The 27257-nt window shown below is 43.0% G+C and overlaps 1 protein-coding gene across 1 annotated transcript in view; it reads left to right on the top strand.

Moving 5' to 3' along the window:
• Positions 1-27257, top strand: part of doc2a (double C2-like domains, alpha) — a 63090-nt gene that overhangs the window by 13553 nt on the left and 22280 nt on the right. The window contains exons 4-9 of the mRNA XM_034711634.1: positions 9256-9570; positions 15167-15246; positions 21479-21553; positions 21656-21765; positions 26550-26676; positions 26808-26867. Coding sequence (XP_034567525.1) covers positions 9256-9570; positions 15167-15246; positions 21479-21553; positions 21656-21765; positions 26550-26676; positions 26808-26867 — 767 coding nt within the window. The remainder of the gene's footprint in view (positions 1-9255; positions 9571-15166; positions 15247-21478; positions 21554-21655; positions 21766-26549; positions 26677-26807; positions 26868-27257) is intronic.

Below are 27257 nucleotides of genomic sequence, written 5' to 3'. Positions count from 1 at the left end.
ACATAACATTGAGGAGATTTGTTGCTTTAAGTGAATATTTTGAATCTAGAAGAGATTATTTTCTGCACTTGGATGAAGGTATCTCTTAAAAGAATGAAATAAATCATCTTCAGATTACTGTCAATGGGAGCCAGGATGTTGTTTTGACCGTGTGTGCTCTGCCTGCCTTTGCTTTCCACACAGGCTGTTTTTCCAGCAGCCAGCTGACGTGTGATTGGTCGAGACTGTTTGGACCTCAAACGTACTGAACAGAAAACTCACCATGCTGAAAATCCAGACCCCTGAGCCCAGATCCTTCATTTTTATGTTGCATCTGTAAATAGAGGTTTGGATTTAGCTGTTTTGATTTAGCTGTTTGTCTGTGCAGAGCCAGACGGTGATCTGCAGGATGTATTATTAGCATGATGGTGCAAACTTGGGTCATTAAGAAACTGTTGCACAGATGCAGTCATATTTCAGTGCTTACAGTCTCTCAGGTAAAGTATCTCAAACCCTCAGGGCCTGGGTTAGAATACTTTCTTTAACTTCCACAATGAGATATGAAAATATGCGCCGTATTAACACAAAAGGAGAAATTTAGAAAGAAGGGGAATGATCATTTTCTCTCATTTGCACTTGTGTCTCTGCTCTGAGTATGAGATCGTTTGTTGGTTATTAAAGCCATAGCTCTGCAGAAGACTCCTCTACCCCCCCTCGCCTCCCTTCAGGAAATGCTTCTGACACCTCTTCTCTTTTTCTCTGCGAATGCACCTCCTTCAAACAGCCAGCCCCATCAGGTCTGTGTCAGTGCAGAGGCAGTATTGATTTACATGCAGCTGTTGCTGGGTATGAATTATAATGTGGTGTTTCAGTGACTGGAGGATGTCAGATCCCAGAGACACCCAAAAAACGTTGGCAGGAGGAGTGAATTAATTAGATTATGTTTTTTTTATTCTGCTGCAGATGTAGAAGACGAAGCTACAACACGAGGCGGTGGAGTTAGAGTTAAGCCGTGCTGCAGCGGAGGTCGGTCACTGCGGCGAGGTTAAGCAGTTTGAGGAAATGTTTAGCAATAATCATCTGAATCTGTCTTGATTTGAACACCTCTGCTCAGTGCATGCTGGGAGAAGCTCCAGACTCTGCAGAAGCAACAGGAGGAGAATACTGAAAGGGTCACATCAGTAATAACCGCAGAGAGAAACAACTGGAGAGAGTGTGCAGAGTTCAGCCAAGGCCGTTAGTCCCGACTGATATGCAAATCTATAAGTGGAACTGTTGATGTCTGGATATGTTTCTTTATTAATATGACAGCTTTCATCAGTGCAGCTGTGCACGCTTCACTGAAAACATATTTTAGGCGTACATTTAGGAGAAGTACAAAATATTGTTCTAGTGGAAACCTCCTTTATGGATCACCTCTGTCTTGGTCTAATGAAGTCCTTTGGGAGGATCTTAGAGGGCCCTTTGTTCTCTTTGAAATTAGAGAGAGGAAAGCAGCTGTGGCTGTTTCTCATTCCAGCTCCCTGCAAACTGTTGCTGATTGAGAGAGAAACTTGTGCACCAGAGCATCGCCAAACAATCGACTAACAGTTAGCAAGAGGCAAACAGGACGTATGTTGAAGGGAGAGCTCTGTGCCTTTGGTACATATAATCCATAGCTTCGTCTTGTTTACTTCCCTTCTTCTTCTTATTCTCTTGAGGTTTTGTTTACTACCCTGCTTCCTTTTGCTCATTTATGCTGTTTGACTTCTGGGTCAAAGCCCACCTTGAGAACTGTGGAGCATTCTCAGGACACTGAGGCCAGTTTGTAAGCGTGCAAGAGAAAAGCAATCCCTAACTGCATTAACTTGGTGTGTTAGTCCGACTAATTCAAGCCAGGGATGTTAAAGTCCAGGTCAGTCAGGACCACTCGTGTTAAAATAATGTATTATTTGCATGTAATAAGTTACATTTGACGATATGGCTCTGGTTTGGGAGCTCCCGATGTGGTATGCTAAAGCCTGAGGTGGGGAGAGCACACCTCCCATATCTTCCATGTGCATACATGATAAGCCAAGGGAGTGCAGCAGCAAAGACCCCACAGGGTACAGAACAGAGCGAGCATCAGTGACAATACTGATAAAATCAGACACAGCAGAAAGGAGGAGCACGGGTGGAGGAGGGTTGTAGAGCGGTCTGCAGGGGGAGCAGCGAGAGACGGCAGGCAGAGCAGTTTAAATAAAAACGCTCATTCTGCTATTTGCAACTGGATGTGTAGATGTAAACATACTGAGTGTTTGGCAGCAGCAGTTCTGGTTTTAAAAAGCCTGTCACTGTGTGCAGAGCTTTACTGTAAGAAACTGCTGCACAGAGGAACACAAAGTTTGGCTGCCGTGTCTCATTCCTGTGTTTCTGACAGGTCGTCCCACGCTCTCAGGAGAATCTGTTTTTCATCAGGAGAGAATTACTGTGAGATGATTTCAATCTGAATTGTAATTACACTTTAATCATGGCTGCCTTTTATCAATATCAGGCATTGCAAGTATCAAAATTGAACTTGATTACATTTTAAAACCACTGATATGACATGTGAGGGTGAAGACAGGTAGCTTCCCTTTTCTCAAAGTGACACTGATTCAACAACACAAAGACAGAAAGGACAAAAAGGAACCACACAGTAAACGATGGAGGGGGAAAGGGTAGTAAGAGACACTGATGAGAAGAAAAGACCTGCAGGAGTGACATGTGAGATACAACCCTAAAGAGGAGAGAGGGAGAGAGAGAGAGATGAGGATGTGGGGGAAGCATTTCATGCGTCCTCATTACCATAGTCCGCTGTGCTTTTCTCTCAGTGACAACCTCGGCTGCTGAATCTCACCCGTAATCCCACGGTGGCAGGATATCATTCACTGGACACGCACCAGTTTCCACTTTCAAGTGGGAGAATGTTTCTGCAGATAAATGCTGCCTCCCCCTGAATTAAACATGACTACAGCGAAGCAGCAGCCAACCGAAACACCCACCAAATATATGCACATACCATGAATAATGAAGAAATATGTAAAGCTAACGTCACTTTTCCAGGATTAAAAATATTAACACACAATTGGAGTCTACTTGGCATTTCTATTTAATGACTGAGGATCTTTTTACAGTGACTCAGGAGGAGACTGTGAAAATAAACTTATATGACAGCACCGAATTTGAGATGAGGTCGATTTTAGACTTTGTTGTAGTCTCCCTGAAGTGAATGAAAACTATCTTATTACTCAGTCTTTAAACTTTGTATGCACAATCCTCTGAGGTTATAACAGCAGATCTATTGTAAGCTGCTACTTTTAGCACATCTAGCTCACTGCATGTCAGCTAACGGAGCTAACTAACCTACCTACAATGAAGCTACCTAAGACAGCTAGATGGCTAGCTACTTCATGTAGTGGTAGGGTTGATTCAACTGGAAATGCAGAAAGTGTGTATATTCCCTTTAATCCTTACTGTATCATTATGTAACCTCATATGAATAAACCTCAAATAAACCACGGTTTGGCTCTTTACATCAAAAAACAGGCAAAAGAAAAATTAAATGCAAAAGAGGAGAATGACTCACCAAATGTACTTTTTCCATTGATACTTTTTGCTGCTCTTGACTGACTCAAGCAGTCTTTTGTCCTTTTGCAGCCAGAGAGAAGTCCTTACATGACAAGTCACAGTGTACAGATATTTGAAGTTTATTGTTGATCAGCTCTGTGCTGCATCTGTTTCTTGAGTCTGACCATTTAATGGCCTTCAGAGAGAAAATCCTCTCCACACCTTTTTGCAGGACTTGGCGTATTTGTGCTGTATACAACCGAGAGGGCCTGTGATTGGATGACAGGCGGTGTGATTGGCACATGATCTGCCGTTTTATCTGATCTGTAGAGTGCAGTCTGCTGTATTTACAAGAGTTAATATACGGGACAATTGAGGACCCGTATGAAACAAAGCAATTTAGCCCAATATACGGGATGTCCCGGCTAATACGGGACAGTTGGCAACGCTACGTAGTGGTTAGCTTATTTTGTGTACCAGTAAGTTATTCTAGGCTCATACACATACAAGATTCATCACCAAACTTCAATCTATCTACAGTAGTTAAAAGACTGAAGTGTAAAATAAGTTAGCCATAACTGTTAGAGCTCCCCCTGGTGACTGGCTGCAGTATTGGCCATAAAGCCCACCTCCTCCATTATAACACATTAAATGCTAACAAAGTTATCTACGTATAACAGAAGTAAGGCTACTTCCTGTTGAAGTAAGCTAATTGAGAGCAGCTAGGTACCGTATTAGATACATGTTAGGATCATTTTTTTTATCATGATACCTACACAAAAATATCTACACTAAAATATTAAAGCAAAGCTTATTTGTTTCCATGACTTCAACAACACGCTGAAATTACGTATTAGCTACATAGCATGCTAACTTAGCTACATTTTGATAGAATTATAAGCTTTAGCTTTAATAATTAGCATATCATAAACCAGATTAATGGCGCTAATATTACCTTTACATGACAAAGTATTGTCCATTCCTGTATTGAACTCTCTCCTACAGGATAACTCAAAATCTACCCTGCTACATAGCTTAGCTTAGCTTAGCTTAGCTCACTACATATATGACCAAAATCTACTCGTGTTACTTTAATTGACTGAGCAGCTCACAGGCGTCTCTGTGGGACACACTTTGCAGATGTAAGTGTTAAATTTATCTGCATGAATCAGCTCCTCTGTCCTCAGGCTAATAACTGAGTGAAACACCTCAGAGGGGAGAATCAGCTAAGCACAGCGTATTCCACTTTATAGCAGCACGAACACAGACACATAAACTAAACGCTCCGTGACTCACTCAACACTTGTAGATGGATTCTGTAGTATAGTTTGTGCGACTCACTGGCTTCTAACTTTGCGTTAGTTTAATAACACTCCTCTGGATCTTTGAAGTCATACAAATAACGTTCCTGTTTGATCAACCTCCTCTCGTTATTCACACTTATTATTTTAGATATAAGGCTTCAGCCTCGGTGCGGGCGCCCTGCAGGGATTCTTAAAACAGGCAGGATTTATACTCAGAGGATTTCGGTTTCGTTTAGTCTGTGAAGTACATCCACCCACTATCAGATTCTCCCACTGGTTTAAAGTCTCCTTAAACATTTGATTTGTCATCTTCTCTCATGGTTGCTGTCTCCCACCAGTGAGCATGAAGACGGCAGCGGGTCTTTAGGTAACAAATTAGACGACTATCTTGAAGATACAGCCTGCTGTGAAAAATAATTAGACCTTGAAGAGTCTTTAAACCCTGATTAAAGAGTGACACTTTGGATTGTGTCCCTGAGTGTTTACTCAGGCTCTGTATTATGTTGAGAACAAATTTGAAGTCCTGGTACTCGAGTGAAACCCTTATCATGATACGTTCATCCTCTAGTTTTTACCCCACTTATGCTAACAGCAGTTTAAGCAACTTATTAGCTAATTTTTTGGCTTGAACTGGCCACATACTGTATAAAACCATGCCAGAATAACCGTATCAAGAGTGAAGCCATAACTGTTAGAGCTCCCCCTGGTGACTGGCTGCAGAATAGGTCATAAAAATCGCCTCCTCCATTATAACAGATGGACATTTTTCTGGAACATGCTTTCTGTCAGCAGTTTTTTCTTATTATGCTATAAACTAATATTGGTATAAGATAAAGGAAGAAAGATCAGAGTTAGAGAAGGAGTAGAAGTCATGCATCAGAGTTTTTTTTTAAAGGTAGGTTTTAAAGTTGATTTTGAAATGAGAGAAGTAAGTCAGGATGTTCATGTGCAGCGATGTCAAAGGCTCTGACCCCCAGGGCCCGGTGCTTGGTCTTGGTAATTGAGGTCAGGAGGTTGGCGTCCAATGATCTGAGGTGATGAGATGGGGAGGTCGGTCAGGATATGAGGGGGGCGAGGTTAGGTGATGAGCCGGATCTTGAAGTGGAATCAGTGCTGTACGGGGAGCCAGTGAACGTGCTGAAGGATGGGAGTGATGTGTGAGTAACCAGGCAGCTGAGTTCAGAACATAATGGAGTTATCTTACTGGATTAGCAGAACGGAAGAGGAATCAACACAAGAGGTTTTTTCCTCAAACTGTTAAAACCAAACAAAACTGGACGTATCTTCAAGTTAAGAAATGTTGAATTGTCTGAAGCCAAACAATAATCAGCTTTTGTTACTCCTCTCTTGTCTCTGATTGGTTGCTACCAAGACTATTTATTTGTCTGCTGTTTTGTTTGCTAATAACAACCTTTGGGAATCACAAGTGAACTAAGAGCTTCCAGACTTAATTTGGAAGTGTGAATTAGCTTGGAGACGCCAGTTTAGCTTTTTAATCTGAATGAGTTAAATAATTTAATTGCATGTGTTAATATTTGGAGGTGAAATTGTGTTGTTGGATTGTGAAGTTGTCAGGATGCCTTTTATTGTTATTGTTGTGCTGTTTCTCAATGATTTCACAGTTTTTACAAACCCAAGAGTTCATTAATCTACAGAGAAAACAAACAGCTGATTAATCCACTAAGACAAAACAGGAAGTTGCAGTCGTACCAGAAGTTTAAAATGTGCTGAACGTCAACCAAGTCAAACAGTAAAGTCTTGATTCAACATGAGGAATAATCATGTGATTATACTGAACTCGCCTTCATCAGAGTAAGGTTCCTGGTATTAAGCAACACCCTGCCTCTGTATCTCACAGCTGTACAGTCAGGCTTAGTTAAAGTACAGTATGTGGTTTACTGTCAGTCACGATGAGAAGACCTCATGGCTAAATGTCAGAGATGGATCGCTTCAATTTAACAGGAAAATGACATTAAAGTGCTCGACTCTCATGGGGCCGGGGTACGGATGCATTATTTCAACTGAGAGATGCATCAGAGAAAATAAAGCTTTAGACCTCTCACTGTCGACTCATCACTCTCAAAGCATCTGACGTTCCTTCTTATCTGTCCCCGGGGACGGAATGGGAAGCTGGGGTTTGTTTGTTTTCAACCCTGTGCAGGTGTCAGTCAGATTAATGCGTCCACATAAGATGCAGTTAATCAGTTTAAACACAAAGATCAGTGTGCACAGTCACATACCATCTTATGTTGTTCTGCAGGAGTCTGAGAAAGTTGACTGATGTTGTGTTCACACCAGACACCAATAAATAAACCGACCTCCTCACTCATTTCCTGCAAAGTGAGCTCCTGTTTATTCCTGTTCCAATAAAAAAGCGTCAGTGTCACAAAGTTTAGGGAAGCTGCACAGAGATAGGATCAATTTCTTCCACATTTTCCGGATGAATGAACCTCTGCCGGTCTGTTCGGTCGTATGTCACTGAAGGAGCTCCATGTTGATTGGCCACTGCAGCTTGAATGATAATCAGATTTTTTAACTCTATAAGCGAATTAAGTGAAAAGAGCATTTGCGTCACCGGATAAGAACTCCCATCTACTCGCGCTTCACCAAGCGGCAACCTCCAGTCTTAAAATATGAAGCTTATAAACTGCAGTTCTTGGAGTGTCCACTAGGGGCTGGCTGCAGAAACACTGAAAAAAACACATACACACCCATTCAAGGAAGAGGATCTTTAGAGCAGAAATAAACATGTTTACAGCCTGGGTCAAATGTTTCTTTATAACTCGGTTTGTTTTAAGATATTTAATGTTCCAGTTTTGCACATTTGACTTGATTGACAGGTGGGAACACTGTAGGTGTTAGCGAGGTGGCTAAAGGCCCGCCTCTTTACCTGACACTAGCTCCACAGAAGTTAGGCTGAGTTCCATTTTTCCAATATGGCAGCCGCCGTCGATTGGCTTCAGTAACAGACGGGTGACGTCACGGATACTACGTCCGTTTATAATACAGTGTATGGCTTTAACATGACTTTGTCTGCAATAGTGAAGAAATAACAGAAAGCGGTGCAGCTAACAACAAGGAAATACAGTCGAGCTGGCTGAAATCAAAATGCTTTCTCAAAGACTTCTATATAATTTGTCTTGATGCAAACAGTGGAGCCCCCTACTGGCTGTTAAATGCAGGGTTGCAGGTAGTCACTCAGTGTATAGACCATGAACTGTATATCAGAAAGGATGCATGTTGTCTGTTCTTTATACAGTCCATGCTTTAGACTTTATGACCTCCATGATCTGCCTCATGTCATGGGTATTTTGGAAAATGTAAGACCCTTTAATTGCAAGCAAATCTTCATTCAGGTTTATATGGTGAAAACTAGAGAGAAGCCTTTGTGTAATTTACTTTTAACAGTGAAACTGGGACTCACCAGAGACAGACAGCAGCAAACAGAAACAGATTCCTCTCAGGGTTCATTGAAATGTTTGATCAGGAGGCCACAGCAGCTGTTCATCATCGTCCTGAGCATGCTGTGTGTGCCCAGGAATACGGAAACCTCATTAGGGACTTGTCTTTGCGTGGTAGTTGTGGTCCGGTATATAGCTCCTATATCTTTTCTTTTATATCCACACATCTTTACTGTTCCTTTGCTGCAGCTCTCTCTCTCTGTCAGTCAGAGTGCCTGAACTTCAACTCAAACACGATCCCTTGCACACGCAGCCTCTCTCTTCCTCCCTCACTTTCAATTTCTTTCCTCTTTTTATGTGTCAGACTCTCACAAACACACTCCTCATTAAACACCTGCTGCCAGGCCGTGCAGGCTGCTGCTGGGGATAAATTGTGTCATATCGGGTTTCAGAAAAAAGGAAAATAAGCGAAGCTGTGTGCTCCCATTAACATCAGGGACCGGATGGTCGAGTCACTGCTGCACAGATTTTTTCATAATGACTTCCAACTGTTGCAGCGAGGTTTACAGAAACATGAAAACCAAGCTTTTTTTTAATCTGACACTATGGCTTTGAGCTCGAGGGGTCATAGAGATATTCTGCTTTTTACAAGTTATGAACATGTTCAGAGATGTATCTACAGCGAATGGATCCACGAAGAAGTTCTGAGTGTGTGTGGAAGGCTTTTATATCGTCTCCCTCTCTGACAAACAGCTGCAGGAGGGTCAAAATGTTGAATTGAGATAATACACTCCTAAAAATAGTCCCAACAAACATGTTTTTCCTCCTGTTTGTGAGAAGAAACTACTGGTATCAGATTTTTTAAGGGAAAGTTTTTCAAGCATATATATTCAAGCTTTCATCAGCAACCTTTAGACTCACTCAATGTTTCATCAACTTCTCTGAACGAGACGTAACAAGCATTCCTCTTTTTCCTGTGAACTCAAACTTCTTGCCTCTTTCAGACTCTATGACGGTGCAGAGAGGAAAGAAGCTCAGCATCTCCATCCAGGAACACATGGCCATTGACGTCTGCCCCGGCCCCATCAGACCCATTAGACAGATCTCCGCCTACTTCCCCCGCCTGTCCCCCACCTCCCCGAACCCCGCCACCTCCCCTCTGGCCCTCAGCCCTGGCTCCGTGGCCTCTGGGATGGGCGGGTCTAATCTCTTGTCTCCCCTGCTGCCTCACGGGCGGCCGGCCGGGGGCGGGTCTCTGTCTCTGACGAGCAGCGTGGACACGTCGGTGGAGATGAACAGCTCCGACAGTGACGACTGCAGTGAGCCTCGCTGTTGGCATGTGTCTGTGTGTCTGTGTGTCACTGTCTGTCCCTTGATGCATTCACAAAATAACTCACATGACTGTTGGCATGACTCAGCATGATTTTAGACTCAGGGTCAGCTCTGAGTGTTAGTCAGTGAGACTTTTCAATCATTCCTCTACATCTCAGAGGGAAACTTCACACAGACAACTTTCTCCTCTGATGATCAGCCATGCTAACGACATAGCTCTATCAATATATAATCATCAATCTGCTCTCCACTTTGATCCAGACTGAAGTATATTAATAACTGAAGCAGGCGCCGGCAGACTAATCTCATTTCAAAAGGTCGAAGGCCAACGAGGCCCGGGGGTTTGAGTTGACGCTGCTGGGACTCGACTTTAATCAACACACAAAAACTGAGGAGTGTTTTCTTGCTGACACAAACAACAATCCTCCTCCAGTTTTATCCCAGAGTTCAGTTCAGGGAAACAACTGATGCATAATACATGATTGTATGCCAACATTACGTTAATAATTCAACCCACACACCTCTTGAAAGCCATAAACAGACATGAAGTGTTTGATGAGACAGCAGCCTGGACGTTAAATCCATGACTGCTGCTAAAACACATCTCGTCCTTTTAGAGGATTGTTTTTGGAGTTGTTTGAGGTCACAGACGATGATATCTGCATCTGGAGACGAGCCATAACTTCCTCCTCGGTGTGCTGTGTTGTTTACAGACCACCTTCTAACTTTTAGAGCAATCACATGATCAAAGTGAAGTGCTTTAGATATCTCTTCTCTTCTTCTTCCATCCCTTGGAGCAGCGCCCATTCATTTGTTTCTGGGGAGTCTCAGCTTCACTGTAAACAGTGAGCTTCACAGAGGAGGCTTCACTCTGGAGTTTTTCCAGGGAACTTGCAGTGAGCAGGGTCCGTATGCACGTCCAGTCATTACACAAATGGGACCACTCGTCTTAATATACAGTTATGGACGACCCATTTGGCCGTAGCGTTAAGGCTGATACGATCTCTGTTTACTTTTCCTCAGAGATTCAGAGCGTGTTCTGTTAATCTACAGCTGATACATGTTGCTGTTTATCATACAGACATGATTACATGAAGAATAGAGAGGAGGAGAGGAAGTACACGGCTGATGTCCGGGATCCAGGAAGTGCTGTAAATGCGGGAAACACAATGCCATCGAGTGGACCAATCACAGGGCTTGCGGTCTGCGTCTATTCTATGCTTAGTTACATTTTGGAGGAGGTGCATGTCAGCTACGTGCCTAGGCCTCTGCTTAGGTACAGGAGCTACACGGACCCCCAGCGTAGGCTACGCCATCGATTCGATGCAGAAGTATAAATCAGCCTTTAGCCGCATGCACGACTGCAAACAATCGGCCAATTAACTAATTGCGCAATGAAAGTGAGGCTGGTGCAAAACCTCCTGGAAAACACTGATCCAACTAATCTGAATGTTGCATGCCTACTACGCATAAACAACTATAAACATGGTGAGAGAAGATCAAGAAAAACTAATTTCAGCAGAAGAAGAAATGAACATTTGATTAGAAGAATCTAGAATGAACAAACTGCTGTTATCAGGAAGTCAATCCTCAAAAAGAACAAACAAGGAGAAAGGGAAAGTTTGGCTTCAGATCTTGAACCGGGTCAATGCATGTGGTGTTTCTGAGCGCGCTCAGTAGAAGACCTACAAAATAAAATTATCAACGTGAAAGCGGCTTTGGGCAACAAAGTCCATTTAAGGACTAAACGTGCTTTAATGGTAACACATAAGCACGATGTCCTCCATCCTTTAAACAGCCTAACAGCTGCAGTAATCCTGCTGTTAGTACCTGTAATGATGGGGTCTGCTGCCATTACATGTAATGCTTTGTTGGGGCGTTAACCTGGCTCATGCAGACTGCTAATCCAGTTTTTTTCCACCATTAGTACAAACGGCCTGTTTTCATCCCTTATGGCCGGACGTGCATACGGGCCCTGGTCTTTCGTTTGCAGAAAATACAATCTGTAAAAAGTATAAATACAAGAGTTATCAGGTTTTTCCTCAAGAGGAGAACAAAACTACTTTTAATATGTCTGTTCACTGAACGGAGGTCTGATTGATCAGCTCGGACGATCCCAGCCAGTAAGGGAATCTAAACTCTGACTGGCTTTGTTGAAGTTTTTACTCTCGATCAGATTGTTAGTTTGTCGTATCTTGACCGCCCGTGATGTGTAGATGCAGAAGGAATCTTCTGGCTTGCTTGCATAGTAATACGTTTATTACAAGAAAACAATACCAGTATGGAACAAGCACCGTGGAATGCTTGGGAGAACAGCTCTGCAAATCTGCTGACTCCCAGAATGCTGTTGACCAAGACCTTTTATAGATCTGCGAACCAATGACATAGCCTACTAGTGAGTCCAAACTTATCTTAACCTCTAGTTATTTATTACACTCTCCTGGGCTCTGCTGGCCTGAGGGTTACAAAACTTGTCCATGCATGTCACTAAATTGGAAGGGGGTCTCAGTCTAATTCCCTTGAAAGTTTGGGACAGCATAGGTTTCTCCTTGACTTGTTTTACGTCAGTTACTTATTAACTATCAGATACTTCAAGTTGCCCTGTAGATAAATACTTATAGTGATAAGTAAATCATCTTCAACTTATCGTCATTAAGCTAGATTGTGTTCCTCCTGCTTTTGCTCTCCATACAGACTGTTTTCCCGTATACAGCAAAGACTGCTGACACAGGAGTGGCCAAATACTTGGACTGAATATACTAGACAGAAGTCAGAACAGATGTCAAACCTGTCAGATTGGGGTTACAGCAGAGAGATAGAGTATGATGATCTCTCTGGCAGGTGACGGAGAGCAGAATGATGACGATCTCCCCGCTGAGGGATCACCCACATCAAGCTCTGTATCATCGCCTCAGACGGGAGGGGAATAAATTGTGATAAATGACAGTGTGCCGGTCTCAGAGCTGCTCTGTCTCTGACAGGTTTTCCTCTGTGATTCAGATCTGCACCACATAAAAGACTAATGAGAGGTTTTGATTTCCTCCATTACATGGATCTATTATCCTCGCTTGATAAATCTATTTGTTTTTCTAATGATGGAAGTCACAGAGAAGGAGTCTGTAACTAAAACTCCAGCTTTGATCAAACATAAAAGACAGTTTCATGACAGAAATCTTTCTGCCGTTCTCCTGTGTGCTCTAATGATCTCCTGGACAGCTTTCATCCTCTGGCTCACATTTTATTACTGCAGATACTTTTTTTTTAGTGAGCATCTTTTGATGCAGCATCTTTTCACTGCGGTGTTACAGCAGCCGCTCGTCTCTGCCCCGTGCTGCAGGGAGTCAGTGGAGGTGGGAGGAATTAGAGCCATAAGTATTCAAATTTGAAGGACTGCATAAAATATCTGAGTGGAAAGGGTAAGGAGAGCGTTTTTATCCTCTTCTAGTGCCGAGCTTTGGTGCAGTCAGCAGAGAGATGTTTATCCATCAACTTTAGCCCTGAGACGGTTTGTTTATCTCTACAAACTGCATGAACGATTGGAATAAGATGACATCCTAAATGTATTTTCCTCCGCTGGGAGCGAGGTCGTATGCTGTCAGTGAAAAACTGAGCGTCAGAATTAAAGTCCTACAGGCCAGGACTTGATGTCTTCTGTGAGAGTGGGGCAGTTTCTTCATCCACGCGTTGCTGCGTTTTCATTGAATTTTAAGGAAAGTGAAAATAATGGCTCTTTGGTAACTTAAAGTCCTGGAAGTTGGAGCTAATTTAAACTTCCTCCAAACTTTTTAATATGCAGTTTTTATTAGGTTTGGTTATGCTCGCACATTTAAAATGAAAATTATGCTTTTATTCTTCAAACTAAGGAGAAAGGTGGTCACACACTGGCTCCTTCCATGAGGTCATTATCTGAGAGGCACAGTGACTCAGTGGGGGCGTCACTGAGAGTGCGTCCATGTTTGATGGAGTGTTTTGTACGAGCCAATGACGGTTTCATATAATCCATTTAACAGTCACTGACGTAGATCAGTCTGGGCTCAAGTGAGAGAATGACTCAGAGACAGAAAACAAGAGATCATTCAGGTATGAATCAACACAGGAACAATAAAACTGAGTTGATCACAGGTGAACGAGTCTCTTTGAGGTTAGGTAGTTTATATTTTTATCTCTCTTGAATGATTTGTGTCCTGCGAGCTGTTTGTACATTTAGTCCTCTTTATGATCATCCTGTTGACTCTTCAATCTTTATTTATAAAGCACCAAATCCCAAAAAACCTTATCCTCAGACTCTTTCCAAACAGAGCAGGTCCAGACCGTACAATCAGGACCCAAGACCCAACATCAAGACAGGATCAGATCCAGTCCCATTTTACAGACAGGACTCAGTCTGATCTCATCTTAATCCACCATGAGCAGAGCACTTTGCAGCATTTAGCAAGCTACAGTGGCAAGGACAAACTTCCTTTAACAGGCAGAAACCTCCAGCAGGACCAGACTCATGTTAGACACACATCTGCTGAGACTGTGTTGGAGAGAGGGATAGAGGGAGATGAAGAGGGAGAGAGATGATAGAGGGGAGATGGATAGGAGTAGTTGTAGAAGGAACCTACGGGACAAGGGAGCTCAGGGACTCCAGAAAGGTCTATGGTTAGTGACTTTAATGGGACAGGAATACTTAAAGGAAGTGCCGGGTCTATAGCAGCATAACTAAGACCTGGTCCAAGCCTGAGCCAGCCCTAGCTATAAGCTTTATGGTTTCTCTTTCATTTTTTAAAAGTTTGTTGATTCCTTCTCTCTTTGAAGCTGTGCATCTTGTTGTGCTTTTATTTTGGCGGGTCTTGTGGTTATCCTTTTTTGTTATTTGTCTCTCTGTAGTTTTTTGGTTATCCCCTTCCTGTTTATGTTCACGGCTCTTATCTTCATCTTATTTTGTGCATCTTGAAGTCGTTCTGTGTCTCTTTGTCTTTATCTTCTATCAGTCGTTTTACATTTCCTTGTTATCAATAGATGAATCCATCCAGCTCAGCCTGTTTGGATGCATCAGAAGCGACCCATGATCCAGCCTAGTTTACAGTAGCTCGTATGTTGCCTAACACAGAAACACAATATGTTGTGTAAGCTGTGGTTTGTTGGTATTTATGAGCGCTGATACCTAAAATAAATGTTCTAATCCGTGTGAATCATATGCTTTATGTATCCTCTTATATAACACACTGGAGGAACAGCAGCTTGTGCTCTCTGTGTGTGTGTGTTGCTTCCTATGAACATGTTTGTTTTACACTGTATATTTATGCATGATGGGAATGAGCCCAGACGAACGTGTTTGCTCGCCTCTGTAAGAGGATTTTCTGTGTTGACATGTGATGTGTCGTGTTCACGTTCATGTGACAGGTGCAGCTCCACTAAATTGGATTTCCATCTTATGAACGCATGTTGCTCCTCAAAAATCCTCCTCTCTCGTCACGCATGCCTCCAATTTATTCTGACAGGGTTTTTCTCTCTATTGATGCGGGTGTTGTAAGTCTTGTTTTTTTAATGGGGTTAAGATAACCGGGTCTCTTTTCTCTGTTTGTGTTGTTTCTTCAGCTACTCTGGGAACTCTGGCGTTCGAGCTGAGATACGAGCAGAGCTCCAGCGAGCTGCACTGCACCTTGCTGCGGGCAAAGGTAAAGACCAGAGTTATAAATGTGCTCCTAAAACTGCCTCCACTCGGCTGTTTCAGGCTCTCCACCGAGTCCATAAAACCAACACTACAGCCTGGAGAGTTTTTCAGAGAGACAGTTTGTTTTAATTGAAGCGTTGTGGGCGAATAAAACATCTGTTTTAACTTGGCAGGAATAGAACATGATATAAAATATGTCTAAATCAGAGTGTCCTGTCCTGTCCCCAGTCAGTCCATTCCTAGTGTTTATTTGTATTGGTTACATGTAAATATGTTAGACCAAACATTACAAACAAGGAACTAAGGAACAAAGATGCACAAAACAAACCACACAATTAATGTAGAGACTCAAGCTTGTGAACAGTAGTCTACTTTTGCCTCAAGCTAGGATTCTCCACCACAAAGTATTACACAAGCTTAGTTGATGATTTTTTAGGGATGCACTAATCCTACTTTTTAGGTCCTGATCCCGCTATTGATACCTGGGCTTTGGTATCTGCCATTGCCGATACTAGCTGATCCAATCCTGGTATTGATTTAAAGGGGACATATCACGCTTTTTTCATCAATATATATTGGTCTAAGAGGTCCCCAAAACATGTCTTTAAAGTTTATGCTCAAAAAAACACTTTGAAATCAGATTTTGGCATGCCTGAAAAGTCCTCTTCTTCAGTCCTCCTCAGAACACTCTGTTTTCTCTCTGGCCACGCCCCCTCAGGAAGTGGGTGTGGCTCGGCTCTCCGGCACGTTGATCTAATGTTTACATGTTGGCTGAATATACACGGCTGCTCAGAGATCGCGTTACTTCAACCCTCTGAATCTGATCCTGATGGAGAGGCGCCTGTAGCAGGACCTTTCTGAAGGATTGGTCACAGATTTAGTGTTTCTTGTTGTTTTATTTATCAGTATGTCGACGTGTGTCTTGGTACACAGCTACGAACATGTAGCTATGTGGCTATGCTAACTAGCGCTAGCACTTATCCATGATAAATACAAATCATCCACTAGATCTTCAAATCTGCAGACGTGGGGAGTCAAACCGACCTTTGTGTTTATTAAGACAGCCTACAACTAGCATGCCTCCCTCCTAAGCTCCTTGTTAGCACACATTTGTGCAGGGAATGAAAAACGGAGGAGGGATTCAGTATTATTTTATACAGTCTATGGGCTGAACAAGCTCTGAGCTCTGACTCTGTGACAGACCGGATATTGTTGTTACGTAACAAAAACACAGAAGTCTGAAACGGCTGGTTTCACACACATTTACAGAAAGGTGGAGAAATCAGAACAGGGGCAGAATGGATTTTTTTCATTCTCAGGGGGTTTGTAGACAGGGACACATATCTCAGGTAGAGAACCATTAAAAAGTCAATTTTGCATGATATGTCACCTTTAACAATCTCTATTCCTTAATGTGAGGATAGAATCATGTTTTGGTAACTTCAGGCTTTTCTGACTTTGTAAACCAAAATAAAATGAACATTTTTAAACTGACAGGATCATTATTCAAGAGATTATAAATGTGTACCAGCAGTCTGGTGAGTTAATCTTCATTTTGCAGTCGGCTATAGCTGACGTGAACTTCCTACTTTGGGCTTCCATTATATTTTTCAGCGCGACTGCCATCCGTCGAAACATTAGCACTGCACATGTTGCAGGTTTCCGGCGGAGTTGTTAGCAAAAGAAGCGTGACATGCAGCTAAACTGCAGAGTCTCTGTAGTTCTCCTCCATCATGCTCCACCGGGAAAAAATGCACAGACCAGCCGGCACTGATGAAGTAGGAGACACACATGGCTGTTGTAAACACAGAAAAGCATAGAACTGAGATGAAGAGATCTGCCATATGGATCGGCACTATATATCGGCCCTTTGTCACCGATATCCGATCTAGCTTTTTGAGTCCGATCTGGCCAATATCTGATACCAGGATCGGATCGGTGCATCCCTAGTATTTTTGATCTCATAGGTCGTTAGATCAAGAAGAAGAAGAAGAAGAAGAAGAAGAAGAAGTCAAATAAAGGAGCAGGACCCAAAATGCAGATTCAAAAAAGGATTTAGCAAACTAAAAGAGGAAAAAAAAAAGTACTTCCTTCAAAAAAGTCCCAAAACACAAAAAAAAACAAAACCACAGAGAGCGCCACAATAACTACACTAGAACAGATATGACACACACAATGAACTAACACAGGAGAGGAAACAGAGAAACTAAATACACAGGGTAACAAGCAACAGGTGTGGACACAAGTGAAACTAAACTACATCGGACACACAGAGATCAAGAACTACAAAATAGAACAGGAAACATGATGGACTAGAACACGAGGAATAAGAACACAAGACAAGGAACCAAGAGACACACGGAGGACTAAAGGAACGATTAAAAGATTAAAACAAAGACAATACAACACAAAACAAAAGCTCCTCATATTCCCATCCTCTCTCTTTGATCCTCTCTCCCTCCAGCAGCAGTAACAGCTCTTATGGTTGATCTGACGCTCCTGTTTCGATTGATGTTTGAGGAAAAGGAAACATCACTGTAGAGACTCTGGATGCTGGGAATGTGTCTCCAGTTGAAGTCTGCATATTGATAATTTGATAACATGACGACAAGTCGATGAATGGTTCACAGACGTCAGGACAATGAGCAATGTGTCACTCAGAAGGCCAATTAAAGAGTCAGACAGACACCTGAGGACCTGAAAGAGACCCAGATCTGATTATCTGTGTATCTGTCACCGTCCTGTTGATCCAGCAGTGATTTCTGTCTCTGCCTCGAGGCTCGTCTTCCACTTATCATCCCGCCCCCAGTGTTAACAGGTCAACGAGACGGACGGCCGACACTGACTCAGCAGACAAACACTAACACAGCAGGTCTGCTCTGCTGTGATTTACACACATATTATTGTCCTCTGTGTTTCAGTGGATTTCCTGTCATGATCACATATTAATCAGAGAAGCAGAATGAAATGTCACAGGTGTGAGGCGCTCTGGGATTATCACAGCAATGCTTTACATGGCGGCGTCTATACATTCTGGACTGGATGGAGGGAGAGTAGAAGAAGAACAAACTGCTGATTCACAGAGTGTCAGAGGGAGCCGGTCACAAAGGGAAATATTATCTTCGTACTGCTAATCCTTTTTATTCGGCGAGTTGATCCATCTGTTTGCCACCTGGTATCCAATCATCTCTCTGAAGTGACCCCATCATTGAGTGTTTCCTGCATAGCTTCTTCACAACACCTGGATTATCTTATCAAAAAACTGTCCTGTGGTCTGATGAGTCAAAATCTGACATTCTTTTTGGAAATCCTGGACACTGTGTCCTCCTCTCTAAAGAGGAGAGGGACCACCCGGCTTGTTATCAGCTCACAGTTCAAAGCCGGCGTCTCTGATGGTATGGGGATCATAAGAGTCCATGGCATGAGTAGCTTACCCGGGTCTTCCACCAGATCCATGTCCGGTCCACTGCGGTCTGGCTCATGTGAGCTGGAGTCATGTGACCGAGGTTTTCCCACTGTAATCCCTGAACCAAGGATTCTCCTCCTCCTCCTCTCCTCATCCATGTTGTCTTTCTGGTCCTCTGAAAACCTCTGACCTGTTGACTCCAGGCCTGGCTCCGCTCATCATGACTTTGGTTTGTTGTTGTAGTTAAGTGAAATACGATCTGGTGATAACACAGAGTGTTTTATTCTGAAAATTAACCGGATGTTTTCATTTTGTTTTGGTGAAACCTGACTTCCTGTCCCGCTCCATCTGCTCTGTTGAGATTGATGCTTCGTGCTCCGGCACCCGGGAACAAAAGAAGTCTTGTGTATCTGATCTGGAGGGCTCAGACCTGCTGGATCAGAGATGGAGCTGGATCTCAACAGAGCGGATCCAGTGGAAGTTAACACATTGACTAGAAGGAGCAATATATGCTGCCATCCAGACAATGCCTTCTTCAGGAAGACCTTACAGATTTCAGCAAGACAACACCAAACCTCATTCTGCACGTATTACAACAGCATGGCTCTGTAGTAGAAGAGTCCTGTCCTGACTTAAAATCCCTTCTCTTTCCCCGTGCCCCTCTGTTTGGTCTCTAATATTATTATGGTATGCAGGACAAAGAAGAGGATGTGGTATTTCTCCTCATTATTATGGTTCTGTTGATCTGTTTAGGGTCTTCAGATGTTGACGACACGTTCCACCTCTGCAGTAATCCTTCACACTGTGACTGAGCTCTCCTGAGAAGGCACAGACATGAGCAGAGATTTCTGTGCCTGACTCTTACATGCAGCTGGATTGATGTGTTTTTAACAGCAGCAGATGCAAAGGACATAACATCATCTCAGAGACATTAGAGAGAAGCACACTGATAGAAACAGAGGCTGGCTTTAAATGGCTTCATCATCTGGCAGATGGGGCATCATTTGAGCACTCGCTGTCTTTGAGCTTTGTATCATGCGTCTGCTTTATTTGAGGACCTACTTGACTGCATGATTTCCCTGCTGGCATCGGCTCTGTTCTGATAGAAAAAACAGTCTCAGAGCAGAACAGGTGGATTGTCACGACGCCGCCTGCTGTGAAGGAAGATTTGTGAGAGGATTTTATTTCATGTTTTTACATAAAATATCTTTTTAACGGCAGGTTACTGCATGAAAAAAGAAGACATTTCCTGAAAACAGAGATTATTCCAGAGGTGTGAGTGCACCATAACATGCTACAGGTGTTCATGTGTCCTCCATGCTGTAGACTGAATGTTACAGGCTATACTATAAGGTCACACTCTCTCGCCTCCTGCAGCCTCATTAAAAATCCCGTTAGAGAGAAAAGAAAAATCGATCTCTCTGCCGTCGCTGTAAATGTCAAAGCTGTTGAAATGAATTTAGGAGCAATTTCTCACGTTGATCTGCGTCCCGCTGATGAGGTCAACAGCTCAAATCAAGTCATTTGATCCTATAGCCACGTGTGTGAGGGGGCAAAGGTGACTATGCTGCTGCCTGTTTAAAAACACACTGTGGCGTTAGCGATGACGCAGATCTGAGAGTCAGAGAGAGGTCAGGAAACGCAGGGAAGCGATTTATATGATAATACAGCAGGAGGTGACGATGTGTAAACAGCTTTCTGTGATTTATTTTAAATTATTCAAATGTAATCAGAAGTTTCATTTCAGTGTTATTAACACTGAAAGTCTGCAGAACAATCCAAACAACCCTGCAAAGACATCTCTCTTTTCTGCTCTCCTTCACACAGAACACTTTCACATAAATACAGTTTATCTCTACATGTGTGGAAGGATAATAGCTTGGTCAAAGTGGAGCTCAGCGCTGCACAAAATATCTAATGAGACAACAGAACAGGATACATTTCAAACTTCTGACTTCCTAACATTTCAGATGCAAACCCTAAGTGAATATGGTGCACAGTGACGCATTTTTCTGCAAGAAGTTAGATGGATTTTCTGTGAGTAAACACGGTAGAAACTGTATTTGAAGGCCTTTTATTTTATGTTTTGCAGAAGGATGTCCTAGTGCATGCTAGGACGGTTTCCAACAAACCTACTTTATCTCTCTTTAATCCTGCGATGATTATTCACACGATTACACGAACGATGGTTGTTCTTTCAGCTCTCTTCTCCTTCTGTCTTTATTTAAAGATAATCACACTTTGTTCAAAATCAACCCGCAAGCTGCTCTCAAAGAAACAATAATCACTGCATGAGAAAACAGCAGATTATGTCACAACTAGAGGAAAAAACACAAAAAGAAAGGACCAAATTACAGACAAACAAAGAGGAGAACGTGTTGCTTCAATGTCTGTGAAAGAAATCCAAATTATGTGCAACAGAAGGTTTCAGAAAAACAAGAGGGAGGAAGAGGGAAGATGCAACACAGAAGAGAGAGAACAAGGAAACTAATGACACACAGGTGTGATGACAAGACACAGGTGAAACTAATGAGGAGCAATCAGAGTGGAGGGAAAACACAGGAAGTAAAACTGGAAACATACAAGGAGTAAAAGAAAGAAGAGTACTGTCACTCAGAACGAGGAAAACTAAAACTACTAATGACTGTATGAGACAGAAACATGGGACAACATGTAAAACACAAGGTAAGAATTTCAAAATAAAACAGGAAGTGAAGACCAAATGCAAATCTAAACAAAAGCCACTCATGACAGATCATTTTAGCCTGACAGCCGTCTGTTGTTGTTGTAAAGTTTTACTCATCATGACTCTCTTTGTGTCCCTCTGCAGGGCCTGAAGCCCATGGACTTTAACGGTCTAGCCGACCCGTACGTGAAGCTGCACCTGCTCCCTGGAGCCTGTAAGGTGAGATCACATGACCTGACCCTGGAAGAATAAAAAAGTCCTCAGACCTCCGTCTGCAGAGGTCACCTGAGGTCATCTGTGTCTCATCTGTGTCTGTTTCAGGCCAATAAGCTGAAGACGAGGACGATCCGAAACTCTCTGAATCCAGTGTGGAATGAGACGCTCACATATGTCGGGATCACAGAGGAAGACATGCACAAGAAGACGCTCAGGTGTGTGTACATGTGTGTGTGTGTGTGTGTGTGTGTACATGTGTGTGCTGTAAATTAGGACTAATTCATGCCCGGTCTCATTTCGGACTGATTACATTTACAGCCATTAATCAGGCGCTGGGACATCTTGACATTCAGAGATTAAGCTCAGTTGTCATCTTTGATTAATTTACCCGTCAGAGCAGAAACGCTCACAGAGCTCACGCAGGACTGAAATTCATTGTTTTGTAGTTGATCTGGTCTCTCTCCTGGTCTGGTCTCATAAAGGCACAAAGAGGCAGGGAGGACTGAAGTGCAGCGTAATCAGCAGTGTCAGTCAGTAAATTTGCTCTCTTTTTAAAAAGTGGTCTGTTAATACGGGTTTCAGAAATGATGAATTAGGGGTTCCACCTCTGAAGGCACAGATTGGACAACCAGAGGAGTGTGTCCATAATCAAAAGAAGCGTGAAATAACAGAGCGGAAAGCCTTAATTACTGAGCCCAGGAGGCTGAGTTCAATCCTTAATTAACAGGGAGCAGAACCAGAGAGCGTGAATCAGCCTCTGGGCAAATGTGCAACAAAACACAAAGCTTGATTCAAATACACGTTTGCTGGGAAGGATTTTCGAGTGATGATAAAGGTTGAACAGCAGGAACCAGGGACTAAATTAAGTTCTGGGTGGTGGTACTATCCAAAGGTCCTGTACCTTTAAGGGGTGGGGCCTGCAATGCTAAACGTTTCTGATTGGAGTACCCGCTGTGTTTTTATTTCACAATAACATCACACACACCTGTGGTCCACTTGGTTTAATAACTCCTGAACATGGGTCTTCTCTGAGCCTGATAGTGGGACTGTGTATCTGTCAGCTCCCGGTGTTCCAGTCTGAAGAGTGACCCTGTAAACTGGAGACCATCAGCTGAACCTGTCAGTGTTTGTGGAGTTTATAACAGCTGTTGAAACACAGAGGGAGTTCCTGGGAATGCAAACTAGTTTACTTTTTATTAATATTTCAAAATATCCTCATCAGATATTTAATGATGGTCTAAAGACGTTAAGGAGGGATGCATCCGGCTGAGAGTCTCCAGTTAACAGGGTCGCTCTTTAAACTGGAACACCGGTCGATCTATGAGATGACTTTTAGAATCTGTCTTCTTGCCATTTTCGATGTGATAAAGCACGATAAAAAACAGCACAAGGGGAATCTCCTTCATGCTAACAGGCTAACTGTGGTCTCGCTCATAATGATGCCGGCCTGTCTGTCTTCTTCTATGGTGTCATCTTTGTTGAATGGCCTTCTTCTCTTTCTTACTGCCCTCTACTGGCGAGACAGTGTAGTGCAATAACTTGTTCTTGGCCAACAGTGGGCCACAGGAGCCATTTAGTTCCTCTAAGAGAAGTTCCTGGTACTTCTGCTTGGACAGTAGCTTTTGATAGCTGTGAGTTACTACGTGCAAACAATTCCCCTTGAGTTGAGTTAGAGTTATTCTTATTCTGTTATCATTATGCTATCATGTTTTGACTGATAGCATCAATGCTAATGTTTGTCTCCAGGGTATGTTGTTTGAATACAGAAAAGTTCCATGTCCGTTGAGCTTTGTGCAGTATTTTAAACATTTCTTCCTCCTCATCTTTGGAGTCTCAGAGTCGGGTCTGCTGGGTCGGAGACAAATATAATTTGGGCACCAATTAGGTTTCCTCTGATACATGTTTGGTAGAGCTAATTAGCGGTATCTGCAGTAAATGTGGGGACAGTGTCGCCTCCGTTGTGCTCCACTGTTCTCTCAGACCTTCGTGTCGGCAGAAAGGTTCCTGGTTCCTCTGGGAGTTCACTTTTTCTCTCCTCCTCAGCTTTTAAACCAAAGTGAGAAAAAGCATTCAGTGGTTCCTCCCCAGGGCCTGTACGCATGTGTTTGTGCGTGTGTGTGTGTGTGTGTGTGTGTGTGTGTGTGTGTGTGTGTGTGATGGAGTTTTCTTGTATGTCTGACTTTATGAGGACCTGATATTTGGTCACACTCTTCACTTCCTCAGAGATCTGTTTGAGAGTTTCACAGACAGTTTTAAAGTTGAGGTCAGAACAGGGAAAGTTAAAGTTTCATCAAATAATTAAAGAAACGTCAAAAATATAAACTGCATCACGTCAGGCGAGACTTTAATTCTCATCACAGAGGAACAAGTTCGCAGGTGAAGAGTTACTTTAAAAACTTCAAGCATCCTCTGGAACGCTGAAACTCTGATGAACGTCTCCTTTTTGGCCCAAAAATCTGGAGTCAGAATGAACATGTGATGTAAGCTGGAGGATTCAGACTCCAATTTTCCCCAAAGCTCGATAGAAATGGTTCTAAGGAGGAGGAGAGGTGGAGGATTTCAGCGAGCAGCCTGCCGACCTTTAAGAGAATTCCCTCCTATAACTTTAAGTCTGGTCCTGATTGGTTCCATAAATAATAAAAGTACTGTGAGATGGATTGCAGAGGTCAGTCCGTCTGCCCCCGTTCCATGAATATCATTTCTTTGATAACACATATTCAAAACCTAAAGCGAGCATCTTTCCAGCCGTCTGCTCTTTGTTCTCCTCGTCTGTGGACCTTTCCCCGTGGGTTGTTTACCTCCACATTTAATATGCTGTTTGTGTTTACTCGCTGTGCTCGCTCTGTTTTCTGGCTCTGGTGAAACACGGCGCTGATGTTGACTCCGCACTTCTTCCTCAAACAAAGAGGAGCGGTTTTCCTGCTCCACTGGATTTGGTTTATTAAGGAGACACTGGTTCTGGAGTAGACTGGATGTGTGTTCACTTGTTCCTGTTATCTTTATTCTCTTATCCTTCAAACTGAGCTGACACACACAGGAAGTCGGACCTCAATCTTTAAAGTTCCTCGTGGACGTGATCGACTCCACCTCCTCTAAACCAAGTCAAACCTTTACCTCTCAGTTTCTGTGTAAAGTTTTCACTTTGTAAGAAGTTTTCAATTCACAGAATTAACCTGACTGTCTGTAAAGTCCACACTTTCTAAGACTTGTCCTCACTTTACAGAAGCTGCCTTATTTTCAAGATCTGTCTTCATTTCTCCAAAAGTCAAAACTTTCACACTTTGTAAAAATGTCCTCCTCAAATTTCCTTCTTAAATGTCTTCTATTTCCAAACCTTACCTGAATAACTCCCCAGAACGTCCTCCCTTCTCAGAGTGATCTCTCTTTATTAAAGTACTCAGCCTCTCTGTGTGTCTTTACTTTATTAAAATGTTCTCACTTTCTAAAATAACCCTTCAAAATGTCAGCTCCATCCAGAAATGTGCTCACCTTTAGAAAGTAGACCAAAATTTGAGCTGTCTTCATTTCCTGAAATGCCCTGAAGTTTCCTCCAGACTTACGTAACCTCATGAAGTTAGTCAGTGAAAAATGTCCTCGCTCGCTGTATAACATAAAAACTGTCAACGTTAGCTTCAAAGAATCCTCACCGCTAAACAGAAATACTCATTTTAAAGAGTCCGAAGTCACTCGTACCGTCGTTAAGGCGTTAAACAGCTTCCTGTTTCCCTCGTTTCCTCTCTCCCCTCTTTGGTTCCTATCTCCTTTCCTTTCCTTTTTCCTCCATCCTGTTACCTCTCGGGTTACCTCCCTCCCATTACCTCTCTCATTTCCTTTCCTTTAACCTCCCTCCTGTTATCTCTCTCGTTTCCTTTCTCATTTCCTCTCTCCTGTTACCTCTCTTTCTCGTTTCCTTCCATCTGTTATCTCTCTCATTTCCTCACCTGTTTCCTCCCTTCTGTTACCTCTCTGGTTTCCTTTTTCTAGTTTCCTCCTTCTTCCTACATCTTGTTTCCTTTCCCCCTGTTTCCTACCTTGTTTCCTCATTCCTGTTACATCTCCTGTTTCTTCTCTCCTGTTTTCTCTCCCTCTGTTACCTCTCTCCTTTCCTCCCTCCTGTTTCCTCTCTCGTCTCCTCCCTCCTGTTACCTCTCTCGTCTCCTCCCTCCTGTTACCTCTCTCTCTTTGTTTCCTCTCTCCTGTTACCTCTCTCTCTTTGTTTACTCTCCTGTTACCTCTCTCTCTTTGTTTCCTCTCTCCTGTTTCCTCTCTCTCTTTGTTTCCTCTCCTGTTACCTCTCTCTCTTTGTTTCCTCTCCTGTTACCTCTCTCTCTTTGTTTCCTCTCTCCTGTTTCCTCTCTCTCTCTTTGTTTCCTCTCCTGTTTCCTCTCTCTCTTTGTTTCCTCTCTCCTGTTTCCTCTCTCTCTTTGTTTCCTCTCCTGTTACCTCTCTCTCTTTGTTTCCTCTCCTGTTACCTCTCTCTCTTTGTTTCCTCTCTCCTGTTTCCTCTCTCTCTCTTTGTTTCCTCTCCTGTTACCTCTCTCTCTTTGTTTCCTCTCTCCTGTTTCCTCTCTCTCTCTTTGTTTCCTCTCCTGTTTCCTCTCTCTCTTTGTTTCCTCTCTCCTGTTACCTCTCTCTCTTTGTTTCCTCTCCTGTTACCTCTCGTTTCCTTTCCTCTTACCTCTCTCTCTTTGTTTCCTCTCCTGTTTCCTCTCTCTCTTTGTTTCCTCTCTCCTGTTACCTCTCTCTCTTTATTTCCTCTCCTGTTACCTCTCTTGTTTCCTTTCCTCTTACCTCTCTCTGTGTTTCCTCTCTAGTTTCCACCCTCCTCTTACCTCCTTCTCTCTTCTGTTCCCTCTCCTGTCTCTCCTTTTCCCTGTTCTTTCCTCTCTCCTGTTACCTCTCTGTGTTTCCTCTCTCCTCTTACCTCTCTCTATGTTTCCTCTCTCGTTTCCTCCCTCCTCTTACCTCCTTCTCTCTCTCCTGTTCCCTCTCTCTGCAGGCTGACTGTGTGTGACGAGGACAAGTTGACTCACAATGAGTTGATTGGAGAATCTCGGGTTCCCCTGAAACGATTAAAACCCAACCAGACGAAACATTTTCACACCTGTCTGGAGCACCCACCTCCAGTAAGACACACACACACACACACACATACACACACACACACACACACACACACACACACACACACACACACACACACACACACACACACACACACACACACACACTTAAACCTCTTCTCTCCCTTGTACAGCTCCCCTCTCCGACTGCGATGGGTGAAGCTCTGCGTGGGATCTCCTGCTACCTCAGAGAGGTGAGAGCTCGTCCTCACGTTCACAGTGAAGTCTCAGGTTGTATCAGAGCGTTCAGTTTGCTGAGAGGAACATGTTTGCGGTGATGAAGGTCTGACGTAGAGAAAGTGAACGACAGGAAAGATGAAAGTAAAGTTGGATTGTTTCTCTCTTAATGAGGCCCGATGTAGAAAGCGGTTCCTCTGCAGGAGCTCATGAATAAATGAATACAGAGGATCACCTCCTCCGTGCGTCGAGCAGAGAATGGAGTGAGATCTGAGCTGAAGTCAGAGTTTGATTAATGATTATAAAGAAACACAAAGCTGGACAAGTTTAGATTTCAGTCTGTCTTTGTTCTTTTTAATCATTTTTCATGTTCGACCACGTCGTTGAAATCAAAACTCCAAATCTAA

The sequence above is a fragment of the Notolabrus celidotus genome, chromosome 20, assembly GCF_009762535.1.
Source record: "Notolabrus celidotus isolate fNotCel1 chromosome 20, fNotCel1.pri, whole genome shotgun sequence".
In the NCBI taxonomy this organism is placed as follows: domain Eukaryota; kingdom Metazoa; phylum Chordata; class Actinopteri; order Labriformes; family Labridae; genus Notolabrus; species Notolabrus celidotus.
Note: the sequence above shows the minus strand (reverse complement) of the source record. Positions and strands in the feature narration are given on the sequence as shown.